We start from the raw sequence: 15,967 nt of genomic DNA on the forward strand, positions 1-15,967 counted from the left end.
AAAGGGAACATAGTCACATTTTCATTAATTTGTGGAGCTGCATTAAAATTATGCATTTCCATCAACACAGCACAGGCCCAGCGGTCCACGATGTTTTGCTGATCTTTTAACCTACTCCAAAATCAGACTAACTTGTCCTGCCTACATAACCCTCCATTTTTCTGTCATCCTTGTGCCTAAGAATTTCCTACATGCCCCTAATGCATCTGCCTTTATCACCACCCCTTACAGAACATTCCATGCACCCATTACTCAGTGTAAATAAACTACCTCTGACATCCTTCCTTCAGTTTCCTCCAATCACCTTAAAATTATGCTCCCTCATATTAGCCATTTACACCCTGGGAAAAATTCTTTTGCTATCCGTTTGATTTACGTCTTTTAACATCTTGTACACCTCTTTCAAGTCATCTCTCATCCTCCTCCGCTTGAAAGAGAAAAGCCTTCCTTCTCTAATCCAGACAGCTTCCTGGTAAAGCTCCTCTGCACCTTCTCTAAAGCTTCCATAACCTTCCTATAATGAGGTGACCAGAAATGAACATAATACTCCAAGCGTCATCTAACCAGTTGCTAAGAACGTGGACCCCAGAAATAAACTAATTCATAGGTATTTAGAAATGATAATAGAAAAGTGACCCAGACTTGGTCCATGGCCTACCTGTTTTGCTAGCCGCAGTTTGTTGTGCTGGTACTTATGCTGGTTTACTGATCGTTTCACTACTCCTTGATGCCGAAAATGATAGTAATCATCAAAGATCTGCAAAAGAAACATAAAGGTTCTAACACCAAACTCAGAAAAAAAACACCAGATCAAAATATCAAGCATTAAAAGAAAAACACATGCTTGTTGTCAAAGTAACCACCTGAGGCCTCGATGTCACAGAGAATTAAGGCAAATTCCTATGTTGGCTGATCATAATCAGGGAATGCCGAGACAGAAGAGTGGCCAACAAAAACAAATGGAAATAGTGTAATTTACAGTGCTAGCTTCTATATGTATATATCTGACAAAAGATTCATCAACCATCTCCAAATCAAATAAACTGGATATTTAACATTCTTCAACTGGGTATCAAAAAAACTTGTATTGACATCTGGTGGAGAGTATACTGACTGGCTGCATCACAGCCTGATATGGAAACACCAATGCCCTTGAATGGAAAACTCCTACAAAAAAGTAGTGCATATGGCCCAGTCCATCATGGCAAAGCCCTCCCCAACAGTAAGCACATCTACACAAAACTGTCACAGGAAAGCAGCATCCAACATCAAGGACCCCATCACCCAGGACACATTCTCTTCTTGTTGCTGCCATCAGACACAGGAACCTTAAGAGCCACACCACCAGGTTTAGGAACCGTTATTACCCCTCAACCAGCAAAGGGGATAACTTCACTCAACTTTACTTCGTCATTGAAATATTCCCACAACCTACGACCTCTCTTTCAATGTTTCCTCATTTCGTGTTCTCAATATTTATTGCTTATTTATTATTATTTCTTTCTTTTTGTATTTGCAGTTTGTGTCTTGCACACTGGCTGAACGCCCAATGTGGTGCGATCTTTCATTGATTATATTATGGTTATTATCCCATTATGGATTTATTATGCCCAAAAGAAAATTAATCTCAGGGTTGTATATGGTGACATACATGTACTTTGATAATTGCTTGAGCTTTATAGAAAAATGCAAACTACTCTTGTGGCATTGATAGGATTGATGTTTGGCTTTCCTACTGTGGTCAGCACCTGATTGCCTTGTGTCAGCAACACTTCTATATTGTGGACGTGATACAGGACTACAAAGGGAATCACAACTGACATCAATTTTCATTTAGGTCCACATCTAATGCACACCTAAATGTTATTGGTTACCCATTACTTAACAAACAAGGCAGACAATAACCCAAAAACCCTCAAAAATGGCAGCACTATACTGCAGGATGAAGAAATGGAATGCCTGCATAAATGAGAAGACTATATAGGCAACATACAGCATCAGAATTTAGCCAACTTACCGATGGCCCTGCAAACCTCTTTTCAGTGAAATTTATCTGCCTGAACAAACACAAAACAACAAACGGCACATTGGGCATGTATGCCAGCTTGATTCAGACTTTTAAGGAAAAAGAGGGCTGGGATCAAGAGGTTGTTATGAAAAAAACTGAATTATTCTGTTTTTGGAGAAGTTCTCCCTTTCTACTAGTCTTCAATGTTTGAATAAACATCTTCACTTATTTGCATAAGACAGTAATTAAGGTGTTGGGGCTATTGCAGTAAACTATGAGTTTAAATAGGAGCAAATTTTTCCATTGAATTCGATGAGTTTTAACTGTGAATAAGAAATTCTGAATATTGTGTGAAATTTGTGGAGATAAACCAAATAATCAAAGGGAGAGACAATCAAACAAAAGCATACAATTAACCTGGACAAAACAGGTTATGTAGTACGAACTAAATGGTCCAGAGTGAGGAACTTTCGTCAGAGGGCACAGCTTCAGAATAGAAGTACGTCCCTTTAGGACAGAGATGAGGAAGAATTTCTTTAGCTGGAGGGTGGTGAATCTGTGGAATTCATTCCCACAAACAACTGTGGAGGCCAAGCTATTGTATATATTTAAAGCAGTGGTTGATAGGTTCTTGATTAGTGGGGGAGTCAAAAGTTACAAGGAGAAGGCAGGAAAATAGGGTTAAGAGGGAAAATAAATAAGCCATGATTCAGTAGTGGAGCGGACTCGATGGGCCAAATTACTTAATTTCACTATATCTTACAGTCTTATCTTCAACTGAGTGCATATACATCGCGCAACTTGACTTGCCAAAGGGTGCATATGTTTTGGCTGAACAGAAGACCATGTTAAACCTGAATAGAAGTAGAGGAAAGGTATTGGTGACCAAAGATCATAAGATCTTGGAGCCATTCAGTGAATTATTCTCATGAACCTTTTCTGGACCCTCTCCAATGCCAGAATATCCAGAAGGCATCTATAACTGCTCACATGTTCATATGGGTTCTTTAAAAATGCAAATTGAATGCACATTTATTAGTGATGACTTTATTTTTAGTAAATAGTTTAATAACTAGAATTACGTGCAGCTTTAACTTCTACTCACTGAAGACTAAGCAGCTCACCCCTTTACTCACTTCCGGTCCTAGATTCATGTCAGGGATACATGCTCTAAGCACGTATCGTGACAAGCCTTTCAAGAAGCTTGAAAACTTAGCCATACCACAGAAGGCTGTGGGGCAAAGTGTTGGGAAATGGGATTAGTACAGATACGCGTTTGCTAGCTTGCATTAACTTGGTGAGCTGGAGGGTCTGTATCCATCATGCATGATACTAATACACTCGGGTCACCACGTCACAGATTATTTTTATTTAATTAGAGACAGAACATGGTAACAGGCACTTCTAGCCTAGTGAGACTGCGCCGTTCAATTACACCCATGTGACCAACTAACTTATTAACCCGTATGGCTTTGGAATGAGGAGGAATTTGGAGCACCCAAAGGAAACCTATGCAATTAAGAGGAGAATGTACGAACTCCTTAGAGAGAGGACAAGAGTATTATTGCCATTAGTTTGATATCAAATAATGACCAATTTATTTTCAATTCACAGCTGAAGCAGATTTCATATTGACCGCTTGAAATGTTTGTGACGTTGCATTTTTCAGAGTCCATACTTTACCAGAGTGCTTATTTGTTTGGCTTATCTTCTGCGAACGGCACTTACAGCATACATTTAATAAAGGAATGGACACCTGGTTGGTTCAAGTAGCAAAATGCTCCAGAACTGAAAGTGTGGAAGGACCCCAGGGAAACATTTTTTTAGAAAATGGTAAAATCTATATTTTTTGACACCCCAACTTGCAGAGAATGCTGCAGTCTAAATGGCCTAACTTTCTGAATTGGTTAATAAATTGGCACTGTCTATAGAAAGAACTTCATATGTCCACCAGCTGAGATGTGCAGAACCAGCAACCTGTGATGGAATACACCAAGCATACTTTAGTAAATACCATTGTTCATTATCCTGAGGATTTGAGACCTCATCCACAACCTGAACTACCCTGTAGCTAATAACCGGAAACCACCAACTTGTTCTCAAATTTATCTTCAGATGACCTCTCAAACTGACATTTACTCAGCTCATTCCCAGAGAATTAAATGAACAAAATATCTTTGATTGAGATTAACTGGATTGGTTGAAAGCTCCAAACCAGGAACTAGAGCATCTGTGCAACACACACAAAATGCTGGAGGAACTCAGCAGTCCTGGCGAAGGGTTTCGGGCCAAAACACCGACAGTACTTTTTTCCCCCCCATTGATGTTGACTGGCCTGCTGAGCACATTTTGTATGTGTTGCTCAGATTTCCAGCATCTGCAAATTTTCTCTTGTTTGTGACTGGAGCACCTGTGCTGGTAATTCCATTTAGTATTGAGGAAATACTGCATTGTTTGTGGAGCCATCATTGAAATGAAACACAATACCTCAATTAAACTTCAAAGGGGAAGTTAAAAGTTCTACTTGCATTCCATTAAAAAACAATGTTACAATCATTAATCCTAAAAGAGAGACATGATTTAGCTAATTTGCTACTGTGTGACTTAAGCAAGATTTAGTTTTTGCCTGACCAAGAACAAAACTATACTTTAAAATATTGCCGGTGAAAGTATTTCCTGGGGATTTGATAAACACAGTATGAGTTACTCTTGTAATTTATATGTACCTGCACTAATTCTTTTCTTAACCTCACCATTCTAATTCTGGATTACACAGCGAGGATAAACAGTCCCCTCAGTGCATCACGCTATGGGTCTAGTATTACACCAGTAAATAATGTCAGAGCTCAGAATAACTTGCTAACTACAATATTTATAACAATCATACTTCCTGATCTGCCCTTCAAATTTAAACCATTGTGTTGACACAAAGTGAAGTACAGAAAAGTTCCTCATCTCATTTACTGTGGTAAAACCAAGCAAAACTGCACCTGTTCATTAAATATATTGATCATATTTGCAGAGAACTCAAACTTCTGACAGATCTACAATGGTGCAATCACCATGCCTTGTTTGCACTGATGACTGTCAGCAGGGCACAGCATCACCGATCACAAATTTCAGAAAGTAAGCCGAACAAATAAGCACTTGTGTAATGCCTAGAGAGTTCATGAATTCAGAAAAATTGAACCATCACAAATATTTCACATGGTCAATATGAAACCCGCTTTGGCTGTGAACTGTCAACATCAAGGACACTCACCATCCAAGCCATCCTCTCTTCTCACTATCAGGAAGGAGATACAGGAGTCTGGGGTCCCACACTACCAGGTTCAGGAACAGTTATTACCCTTCAGCCATCAGAATCCTGAACCAGTGACTCCACAAGCTATAGACTCACTCTCAAGGACTCGACAATTCAAGTTCTCAGAATGATTTAATTACTTTATTATTTGCACAATTTGTCCTCTTTTGCACATTGGTTGTTAGTCAGTCTTTGACACAGTTTTTCATTGTACTTCATTTTCTTGTAAATGCCTGCAAGAAAATGAATTTCATGGTGACATATTCGTTCTGTGATAATAAATCTACTTTGAATTTTGAAATTAAATTGACCATTATTTGACATCAAACCAGCATCAGTTTATAGCGGGATTCAAGTTAAATAAGACCAAATGAATTTTGAATTTAGGGTAAGAAAATAAATCAAGGACATTGCCGTTTTCTGCAGTAGTTCCTGCCACTGCATTTTATCAACAAAATGAAAATCTCTTGAGTTTGATAGAAGTATGCTTGAAGTAACCATATACATCACTATAAATATTGCAAAATACAAGGTATCCACAAAAGGGATTATACCTTCTAGCTTGTACACGTTCCCTCCCTCACCTTCTTGTACTGGCTTCTTCCTGATGTACTGTACTGTTCTTGTACTGGCCTTTCCAGTCCTGATGAAGGGTCTCAGCCTGAAACCGTGACCATTTACTCCTCTCCAGAAATGCTGCCGACCTGCAGACCTTCTCCAGCATGTGTTATACCATGCAAGCATTGTTTCTTGTTCAAAGACTTTTCAGATGTGGGGTCACTATCTGAAGCACAGATATCTTTTCCCAAAATTGAACTCAATGGCAAAATAAAGGAAGTGGAAGATTTTAGAGCCTCCATATCTAGATCAGGGTAAAGGAAGATGCGAGGGACTGACAGTGACACATTCATCTCTAGTTCTCATCACACTCTTTGATATCTGATCACAACGGAAAATGCAGCCTCAACTTCATACCTTATCTAAAGTTTGCACGATAAAACGCTTCCTCAGAATTTCTCAATTTGGAAGGTTTCACCAATAACACAAGATGCAATAAAGTACGGTTGCCACACTTGAAGATCAGGCTTCTCCAACTACAGAACATATGACTGAGCATACGAGTTGGGACATCATGTTACCACATCATGCACAGGACATTAGTGAGGCCACACTGGAGTACTATGCACAATCCTTGCTGTCAAGCTATGTGAAGGATAAAAATCAGGTTTATTATCACTGACAAATTTGTCATTTTGCAGCAGCAGTACAATGCAGTATACAAAACATACTACAAATATTAAGATATACAAAATAAGCTGTGATAAGAGAGCAAAAATAGTGAGGTAGAGTTCTACATTGGATTTGAAGTAACAATTATTTTATTCTACTTAACAAATGTGCACTGAAAATGACTTTAAACAATGTTGAATCTTCATGGGTTGGTTCATGGAACATTCAGAAATCTGATGGTGGAGGGCAAGAAACTATTCTTAAAACATTAGGTGTGTGTCTTCAGGCTCCTGTATTCCCTCCCTGATGGTAGCAATGAGAAGAGGATATGTCTTGGATAGTGAGGAACCTTAATAATGAATGCTGTCTTTTGAAGGTTCCTCGATGCTGGGGAGGCTAGCGCTCATATGGAACTGGCTGAGTTTACAACCCTCTACAGTTTTCCCAATCCTGTGGATGTGACTCCTCCATACCAGATGAAAACTGTGCACAAAAGATTCACAAAGATGTTCTACCAGCATTGGAAAGCTTGAGTTTGAAGGAACACCTGGATAGGCTGGACTTTGTTCCCTGGAGGCTGAGGGTTTATATAAATATATAAAATCATGAGGGGCATAGACAGGGTAAATGGATAAAGCTTCCAACCCCCCCCCCCGCCCCAAGGATAGGGCAGTCTAAAACTAGAAGGCAATGTTTGTTCATTTGCCCATCGTGCAACAATGAGAACCGCTCTGGTCATCTCTGATTTGCAAATGGCTGGAAAGGACAATCCATACTCAGTTTTTTTTTGCAATGTGGACAACAGATGACAGCCACATTTGGTTAGGGGGTCACTGGCTCAGGCTCTCCTGGCCAGCCTAAATCTCTCTGCTGCAAATGTCACTGCACCCATATGGAGGGAGGAGTGCCACTCAACCAGATCTTGGGTGATACGATCCCACATATCTGAGTTGATGCCAGGGCATCTTTACAGTGTTTTTGGCCTCCATGGGAACACTTTCCTTTCAGTAGTTTATTGTAAAGTAGTCTCTTGGGCAGCTGATGGTCTGGCATACAAGTTATGTGGCTTGCCCAGCTTAACAGGGACTGCACCAGGATAGTGTAGGCACTGGGCTGGTCCACCTTGGTAAGTACCACTGTCAGGGATTTTGTCTTCCAATTAATGTTGAGGAGCTTTCTCTGGCACACTGTGTGGAAATGGTTCAGTTTATTGGCATGTTGTGAGTACACTGTCCAAGTTTCGCAGGCATAAAGCAGAGTGGGAAAAACTATGGCCCTATATACCTTCAGCTTCGTCTGTAGACTTATGTTTCTTCTGTCCAAGTGTCGGTATGAAGTTTGTCAAAGGCTACACTTGCTTTGGCAATCCTGTTTACCCTCATCCTGGGGTTGAGTCTTTGACTGTTGATTGCCATGTTTGGCTCAACACACTATTTCCCTGGAACTGACTTCAGTATTCTTGGTGTTGATAGTGAGCCCAAAGTTGGTACGTGCATAAGAAAAATTGTTGATACAGTGCTGCACATATCTTTTGACAGCATTGAGGGCACAGTCAGTGAAAATGAAGTCTCTGATGATGTCTGTGACAAATTTAGTTTTTGCTTGGAGCATTCTGAAGTTGAACAGCTTCCCTTCAGTGCAGAATCTGATGCCGAAGCCTCCATCACTGACTTGGAAGGCATCAGTCAACATGGCAGAAAACACCAGACTAAATAGCGCTGATGTCAAGATGCAGCCCAGTTTAACCTCATCTGAGACAGGGAAGGGCTTGGATGACTCACCATTGTCCTGAACTCCAGCATGCATTGCTGTACCATGCTGATGAATTTCCTTGGGCTTTCGTACTTCAACATGATCTTCTATGATAGATTTTAGATGAAAAAGGAAAAATTTTAAGGGAACATGAGGGACAAGTTTTTCCACAAAAAAAAGGGCTGTGGGTATGTGGAATGAGCTCCCGGAGGAAGTGGTTGAGGCAAGATCAATTGCAATCTTTATGGTACAGGTTCAGGAAAGGTTTAGAGGGATGTGTACCAAATACAGGCAAAAGGGACTAGCTGGGGTAGACAATTTGGCTGGCATGGACAAGTTGGGCCAGAGTGCCTATTCTTGTGTTGTACAACTCTGACTACTACAATAGCTAATAGGGTGTGCAATTAAACGGTCACATCTGCCAATGGAGTTTTACACACTACATGGGAATTTCCTGTAAAGAATTAGCTACCTATAAAGTTCAGTTTTTAGTTATTGCAAATCCAATATTGAACAGCACATTCTCCTTCACATTACTCCCTCAAATCTTCTTTTAACCTTCTATTCCTATGTCTGCTTGTAAAACTCAAGCTGCTATCAAATGACTACAACTTGTCTGAATTTCTTCCCTCCCAATTTATTAATCATGAGCTTTGCTGGGCTGTAGTATGGATACCCTCCCCCATCCTCCAATACGGACACCCTCCAACGCAGTCACCTTCCCCTGCACTCAATTTGAAAACATAACAGCAGAGTGACAGCTTGGCAGAACTCACTGTCTTCAAGTAAATGTGAAATCAAGCGTTATACCATAACATTGAGCATTCAACTGAGTTCCAGCATTTCAATGACTCATACACAAACCCAGAGAACATGCACCTCCCTGAAAAACTACTTTGTCTCTGACACCATGAACTTGACATCTTTTAACATTTCAGCTTAATGTGCTTTCACTCCATAAGGTGGCAGTGTATTTTCCTCTGAATTTCAAGTGAGAAGCAAGAACGTGATTTTTGGTCTTAATTCTGTTTCCAGTGAATCAACAAGCATCTGCCCTTATCCTGATCTCTGCAACCAGAGCAGTCGCAGTTTGGAAAACAACTCTGAGATGTTCTGGCATTGTGAACACGAGACAGGAACAGCCACACAAACTCTCACAGCTGCTCTGCCATTCGACAATTCCCACTTCCTTCAATCCCAAAACTGTTAAGCACTGAACTTCTACAGATATGTGGTGGAGAATATACTGACTGGTTACATCACAGCATGGTATGGGAACACCAATGCTCTTGAAAGCAAGATCCTATAAAACCTAGTGAATAAGGCCCAATCCATCATGGGTAAATCCCTCCCCACCATTGAGCACATCTACACAGAGCACTGTCCATCAAAGACCCCCCACCCACTCAGGCCGTGCTCTCTTCTCGCTGCTGGCATCAGGGAGGTGGTACAGGAGCCTCAGGATTCACACTACCAGGCTTAGGAACATGAGGCACTTGAAGCAGTGGGGATAACTTCACTCACCCCATCACTGAACTGTCCCCACAATCTATGGACTCACTTTCAAAGATTCTTCATCTTATGTTAGAAACATAGAAAATAGGTGCAGGAGTAGGCCATTCGGCCCTTCGAGCCTGCACTGCCATTCAGTATGATCGTGGCTGATCATCCAACTCAGAACCCTGTACCAGCCTTCCCTCCATACCCCCGATCCCTTTAGCCACAAGGGCCATATCTAACTCCCTCTTAAATATAGCCAATGAACTGGCCTCAACTGTTTCCTGTGGCACAGAATTCCACAGATTCACCACTCTCTGTGTGAAGAAGTTTTTCCTCATCTCGGTCCTAAAAGGCTTCCCCTTTATTCTCAAACTGTGACCCCTCGTTCTGGACTTCCCCAACATTGGGAACAATCTTCCTGCATCTAGCCCGTCCAATCCCTTTAGAATTTTATACGTTTCAGTAAGATCCCCCCTCAATCTTCTAAATTCCAGCGAGTATAAGCCTAGTCGATCCAGTCTTTCATTATATGAAAGTCCTGCCATCCCAGGAATCAATCTGGTGAACCTTCTTTGTACTCCCTTTATGGCAAGAATGTCTTTCCTCCGATTAGGGGACCAAAACTGCACACAATACTCCACCATCTACGCTCTGTCCGCCAGAGAAAGCAGGATCTCCCAGTGGCCACACATTTTAATTCCACATCCCATTCCCATTCTGACATGTCTATCCACGGCCTCCTCTACTGTAAAGATGAAGCCACACTCAGGTTGGAGGAACAACACCTTATATTCCGTCTGGGTAGCCTCCAACCTGATGGCATGAACATTGACTTCTCTAACTTCCGCTAGGCCCCACCTCCCCCTCGCACCCCATCTGTTACTCATTTTTATGCACACATTCTTTCTCTCACTCTCCTTTTTCTCCCTCTGTCCCTCTGAATATACCTCTTGCCCATCCTCTGGGTCACCCCCCCCCCGTCTTTCTTCCCGGACCTCCTGTCCCATGATCCTCTCATATCCCCTTTTGCCTATCACCTGTCCAGCTCTCGGCTCTATCCCTCCCCCTCCTGTCTTCTCCTATCATTTTGCATCTCCCCCTCCCCCTCCAGCTTTCAAATCCCTTACTCACTCTTCCTTCAGTTAGTCCTGACGAAGGGTCTCGGCCTGAAACGTCGACTGCGCCTCTTCCTATAGATGCTGCTTGGCCTGCTGCGTTCACCAGCAACTTTGATGTGTGTTGCTTGAATTTCCAGCATCTGCAGAATTCCTGTTGTTTGCACAATACTCCAGGTGTGGTCTCACCAAGGCCTTGTACAACTGCAGTAGTACCTTCTATGCTTCTAACATAAGATGAAGAATCTTTGAAAGTGAGTCCATAGATCGTGGGAACAGTTCAGTGATGGGGTGAGTGAAGTTATCCCCACTGGTTCAAGTGTCCTGACGAAGGGTTCCGGCCTGAAACGTTGACCCATCGTTTCCACTGATGCTGCCCGACCTGCTGAGTTCCTCCAGCGTGCTGTGAGTGTTGCTTTGATCCCAGCATCTGCAGATTATTTTGTGTTTGCAGTAGTACCTCCCTGCTCCTGTACTCGAATCCTCTCGCTATAAATGCCAGCATACCATTCGCCTTTTTCACCGCCTGCTGTACCTGCATGCCCACTTTCAACGACTGGTGTACAATGACACCCAGGTCTCGTTGCACCTCCCCTTTTCCTAATTGGCCACCATTCAGATAATAATCCGTTTTCCTGTTTTTGCCACCAAAGTGGATAACCTGACATTTATCCACATTAAATTGCATCTGCCATGAATTTGCCCACTCACCTAACCTATCCAAGTCACCCTGCATCCTCTTAGCGTCCTCCTCACAGCTAACACTGCCGCCCAGCTTCGTGTCATCCGCAAACTTGGAGATGCTGCATTTAATTCCCTCGTCTAAGTCATTAATATATATTGTAAACAACTGGGGTCCCAGCACTGAGCCTTGCGGTACCCCAATGTTCTTGATATTTACTGCTTATTATTTTTGTCTTTTGTATTTGCAAAGTTTGCTGTCTTTTGCACATTGGTTGTTTGTCTGCCCTGTTTGGTTGCAGTCTTTCACTGATTCTGTTATGGTTCTTGGATTTACTGAGTATACCCACAAGAAAATGAATCTCACGGTTGTATATGGTGATATATATGTACATTGATAACTTACTTTGAACTTCTGAACAATATCCATAACTCCAAGGGAAAGAATTCTACACTTCTACAACTGAGTGAGGAAATTTCTCATCATTTTCTTTAATAACTTGCTGAACCTTTTTATATACAAATTGTTATAGAAATACAAGCTTATTCTTAGGATGTTAAAAATTCTGGTGCCATTTAGGTGGAATATTAAACCATAAAACCACAAGACATAGGTGCATAATTAGGCCATTCCACCCATCAAGTCTGATGTGCCATTCCACCTGAGTCTGATGCGCCATTCCATCATGGCTGATTTATTTTCCTGCCTTCTCCACATAACCTCTGACACCCTTACTCATCAAGAACCCATCAACCTCCCCTTTAAATACACTCAATGACTTGGCCTCCACAGCTGTCTGTGACAATGAATTCCAAAGATTCACCACCCTTGGGCTAAAGAAATTTTTCTGCATCTCTGTTCTAAATGGACATCGCTCTACTCTGAGGTTCTGCCCTCTGGTCCTAGCCTCCCCCACTATAGGAAACATCCTCTCCACATACACTATCTTGGCCTATTAAGGTAACCCTTTAAATACTGTAAACTTATCTCAACACATTAATGTACACAAAACACATGACATACGTTAGTGATAATAAACCTGATTCTTTGAAAAACAGATAGTCAAGGTTCAAACCCTATTTTCCCATCTCAGATTTGTGCATAGTTGCTGCAAATGGCCTCCGGGAAGAACGTCATTAAAGACTCTTGCTCATGTTCCCAATCCAATGACCATAAAAGGAAATATCTACGTCAAGTAACATCTGCATATGTCTGCACCTCAGGCTCAGCTATCATTATCTGCATCAAATAGCATTCACAGAACATTAATGTAGATGATAGTTACTTTGAAGTGTACTACTGTGCCAAAATTTCAACTTAATCCTGGGATAACAAAACTGAAAAGGGAACATTTTTGGAAAACTCTAGCAGTCACCTTACAGTCACATAGCAAGTTTAAGAGCATCGCTGTTGACCTTGTAGAAGGTAGGGGCAGGAAACAAAAATACATAAGCACGAGATTCTGCAAATGCTGGAAATGCAGATCAGCACGCATAAAATGCTGGAGGAACTCAGTCCTGATGAAGGGCTTTGAACTGAAACATCAACTGCTTATTCTCTATAGATGCCTAGCTCCTTCAGCATTTTGAATGTGCTGTGTTAGACATACGAAGCATTACATAGGCTCATTACTAATCAGCAGCACAATTCAATAGTGGCCTCAACCTTGCAGAGACTATTTCAGCATCATCCCAAGGTGACCAAATGGGATCACTGCTGCTTGAGCTTGTAGATCTTCTTGTAAACCTTTCCCCTTTACTTTAGATACAAAGTATAATTTCCTATATTTTATGTTGAAAGCTCTCTCTTAGGTTGAACAGGTTAAAGAGGTTAGTGTAAGGGGATATAACTCCATTTCTGAATCCACATGAGCAGCAACAATAGATTTAACTTTAAATTATTTGGCTCTACCCTACTTTCCAAATAGTCTCAGTATTTTCTTAAAGCAGTCAAATTGTAGAAAACTTAAGCAAATTGCAGATAGAAAATGTTCGTTTATAGATAGATGTGAATATGCAAGACCAACAACACTTCCAGACATCTCTATGTGAATTTGGAACAGCCTGCTGGAAAACTCAACTCTGCTAATACTTGAAACAGTAACAGCCTATCCCAATTTAAGGTTCTTTAAAAACATACAAATGGATTGCAATTTACAATAATATTGGTACAATATTAACAAGCTATTCCAAATTCATCGTTATACTCAGTCATATCCAGGTTAATGGCTGTATCAAAATAAATGAAATTACACTGAATTCTGAAATTATAATGATCACATTCTCCCCACTGATTGTGATTAGTGATATGAGCCCCGGATGTGAAAGCCCTAGGAATTGCTGAGAAACACACCAGTGTTTGAAAACACATTTTTCCTTTTATATTGTAATATTTTAATAGATCCTTAATGCCAATCACATTACTGCACACTCCACTGAGTTCCTTATTCCACTAATCCAATCATCTTTTTATAGTCGTAAACACGAGGAATTCTACAGATGCTGGAAATTCAAGCAACACACATCAAAGTTGCTGGTGAACGCAGCAGGCCAGGCAGCATCTCTAGGAAGAGGTACAGTCTTACAGTATTTCTAGACCTGTACATTTAACAAGTGTGGCTTGTTGTGAACACCATCTCACTACAATTTTACTCTCTATTTACACTTATTATAATTTATTCTATATTTTGTTTTGCATTGTACTGTTGCTGCAAAACTCAAACTTCACAGCATACAAAGTTCAAGTACAAAGTAAATTTATTATCAAAGTACATAGATGTCACCATCTACAAACCCTGAGATTCATTTTCTTGCAGGCATTCGCAATAAATACAAGAAATACAATCGAATCAGTGAAAGACCATCCCCAATAGGATGTGCAAAAGATGACAAACTGTGCTAATACAACATGAAAAAAAGCAAAACAATAATAATAAGTAAATCAGCAATTAGTATCGAGAACATGAGAAGAAGAGTACTTGAAACTGAGTTAGTAGGTTGTGGGAACAGTGCAGTGATGGGGTGAGAGAAGTTATCCCCACTGGTTCAAAGTTTGGTTGTTACAGGGTCAGTGATATTAAACCTGATTCTGATTCACAGTTCACTCTTAGCATCCTTTACACCATCCTTCTTTGCACTCAATGTGAATTTTAATTTCAATTGGGATAAAAATTCACAACAGCCCACAGCACACGAAGAAGAGGAGTACTTGAAACTGAGTTAATAGGTTGTGGGAACAAAATAAAGGGAAGGCTGGACCTGTCAATATTAAACTGAAAATTGCTGAACTCAGACCTCTACATAAACATGCATGGCATTCCATGTGCATTTTTTTTGTCCACTGAATCACAGTTTTGAGACACCATCTGTGGCCATTACAAAAATAATTAACCAAATTCTACTGTTTTCAGAGAATGTTTAAATGGTTGTTGATACGGGAGATGAAGCATTTGTGTCACTGTTCTCAACCTTGGTAACTGAATTGCTGCAGAGACAAGTCTGGATTCATCTAAGGTAGAAAAATGTTAATTGGCTGGATTAACAACCACCCCCCTCCCCCGTGAAATGACATTCAAGCAGGAAACTCCTCTGCATCTGACTCCTAGCTTCACTTTAAAAGTCTGCAGAGTAATATGTACCATCAAGTGTGTTTAAACTAAGGAGCGACATCATTCTTAGCTTCAATAATGTATCAGACACATTCAATTCATCTTCACATTGCGGGCAAAGTTGAGGGAATGTGCAAACTCAAAGGTTAGTCACACTCTTAACCGCAGATTAAATTTCTTTCAAATCCTCGCCTCTACGCCCACTCATTTGGGGAAAAGAACAGAAACGTCATCAAATTCAGAAAGTTGTGCAAACACCCCACATCTGTGAGGTAGCTGTAGTTACTGCTTCAGGCATGGATGTGCATGCCTGAAGCAACCTGAATGCTTCCCTTTTCCCCACCTGGTGACATCTGGTTCCACCACTAATCCGATTCTACCCACCACACACCTGCCTCTATTTCCAGCCATGTTCATTTCTTATATACTAGCTACCTGCTTCAAACAGGCTTCAGTTATACTAGTGCCCAAGAAGAGAATAAGAGCATGGTGACCTGCCTCAATGACTACTGTCCAGTAGCACTCACATCTACAGTGATTAAATGTTTTGAGAGGTTGGTGATGAAACGTATCGACTCCTGCCTGGGAAGCGACTTAGATCTGGTCCAATTTGCCCAGCAGAACAATAGGCTCCCAGCAGTTGCCATCTCATTGGCATTTTACTCACCCCTGGAACATCTGGACAGCAAAGATGCACACATCAGGATGTTCTTTATTGACTACAACTCAGCATTTGATACAATCATCCCCTCAAAACTAAATCTATAAG

The 15,967-nt window shown here is 41.0% G+C and overlaps 1 protein-coding gene across 1 annotated transcript in view; it reads right to left on the bottom strand.

The window, feature by feature from the left end:
* The window catches only part of LOC134358606 (furin-like), a 145,947-nt gene that overhangs the window by 67,195 nt on the left and 62,785 nt on the right, over positions 1 to 15,967 (bottom strand). Inside the window, exon 2 of the mRNA XM_063071036.1 lies at positions 659 to 757. Within this exon, the coding sequence (XP_062927106.1) occupies positions 659 to 757 (99 nt within the window). The remainder of the gene's footprint in view (positions 1 to 658; positions 758 to 15,967) is intronic.

This window comes from Mobula hypostoma, chromosome 18 (genome assembly GCF_963921235.1).
Source record: "Mobula hypostoma chromosome 18, sMobHyp1.1, whole genome shotgun sequence".
Lineage (NCBI taxonomy): Eukaryota > Metazoa > Chordata > Chondrichthyes > Myliobatiformes > Myliobatidae > Mobula > Mobula hypostoma.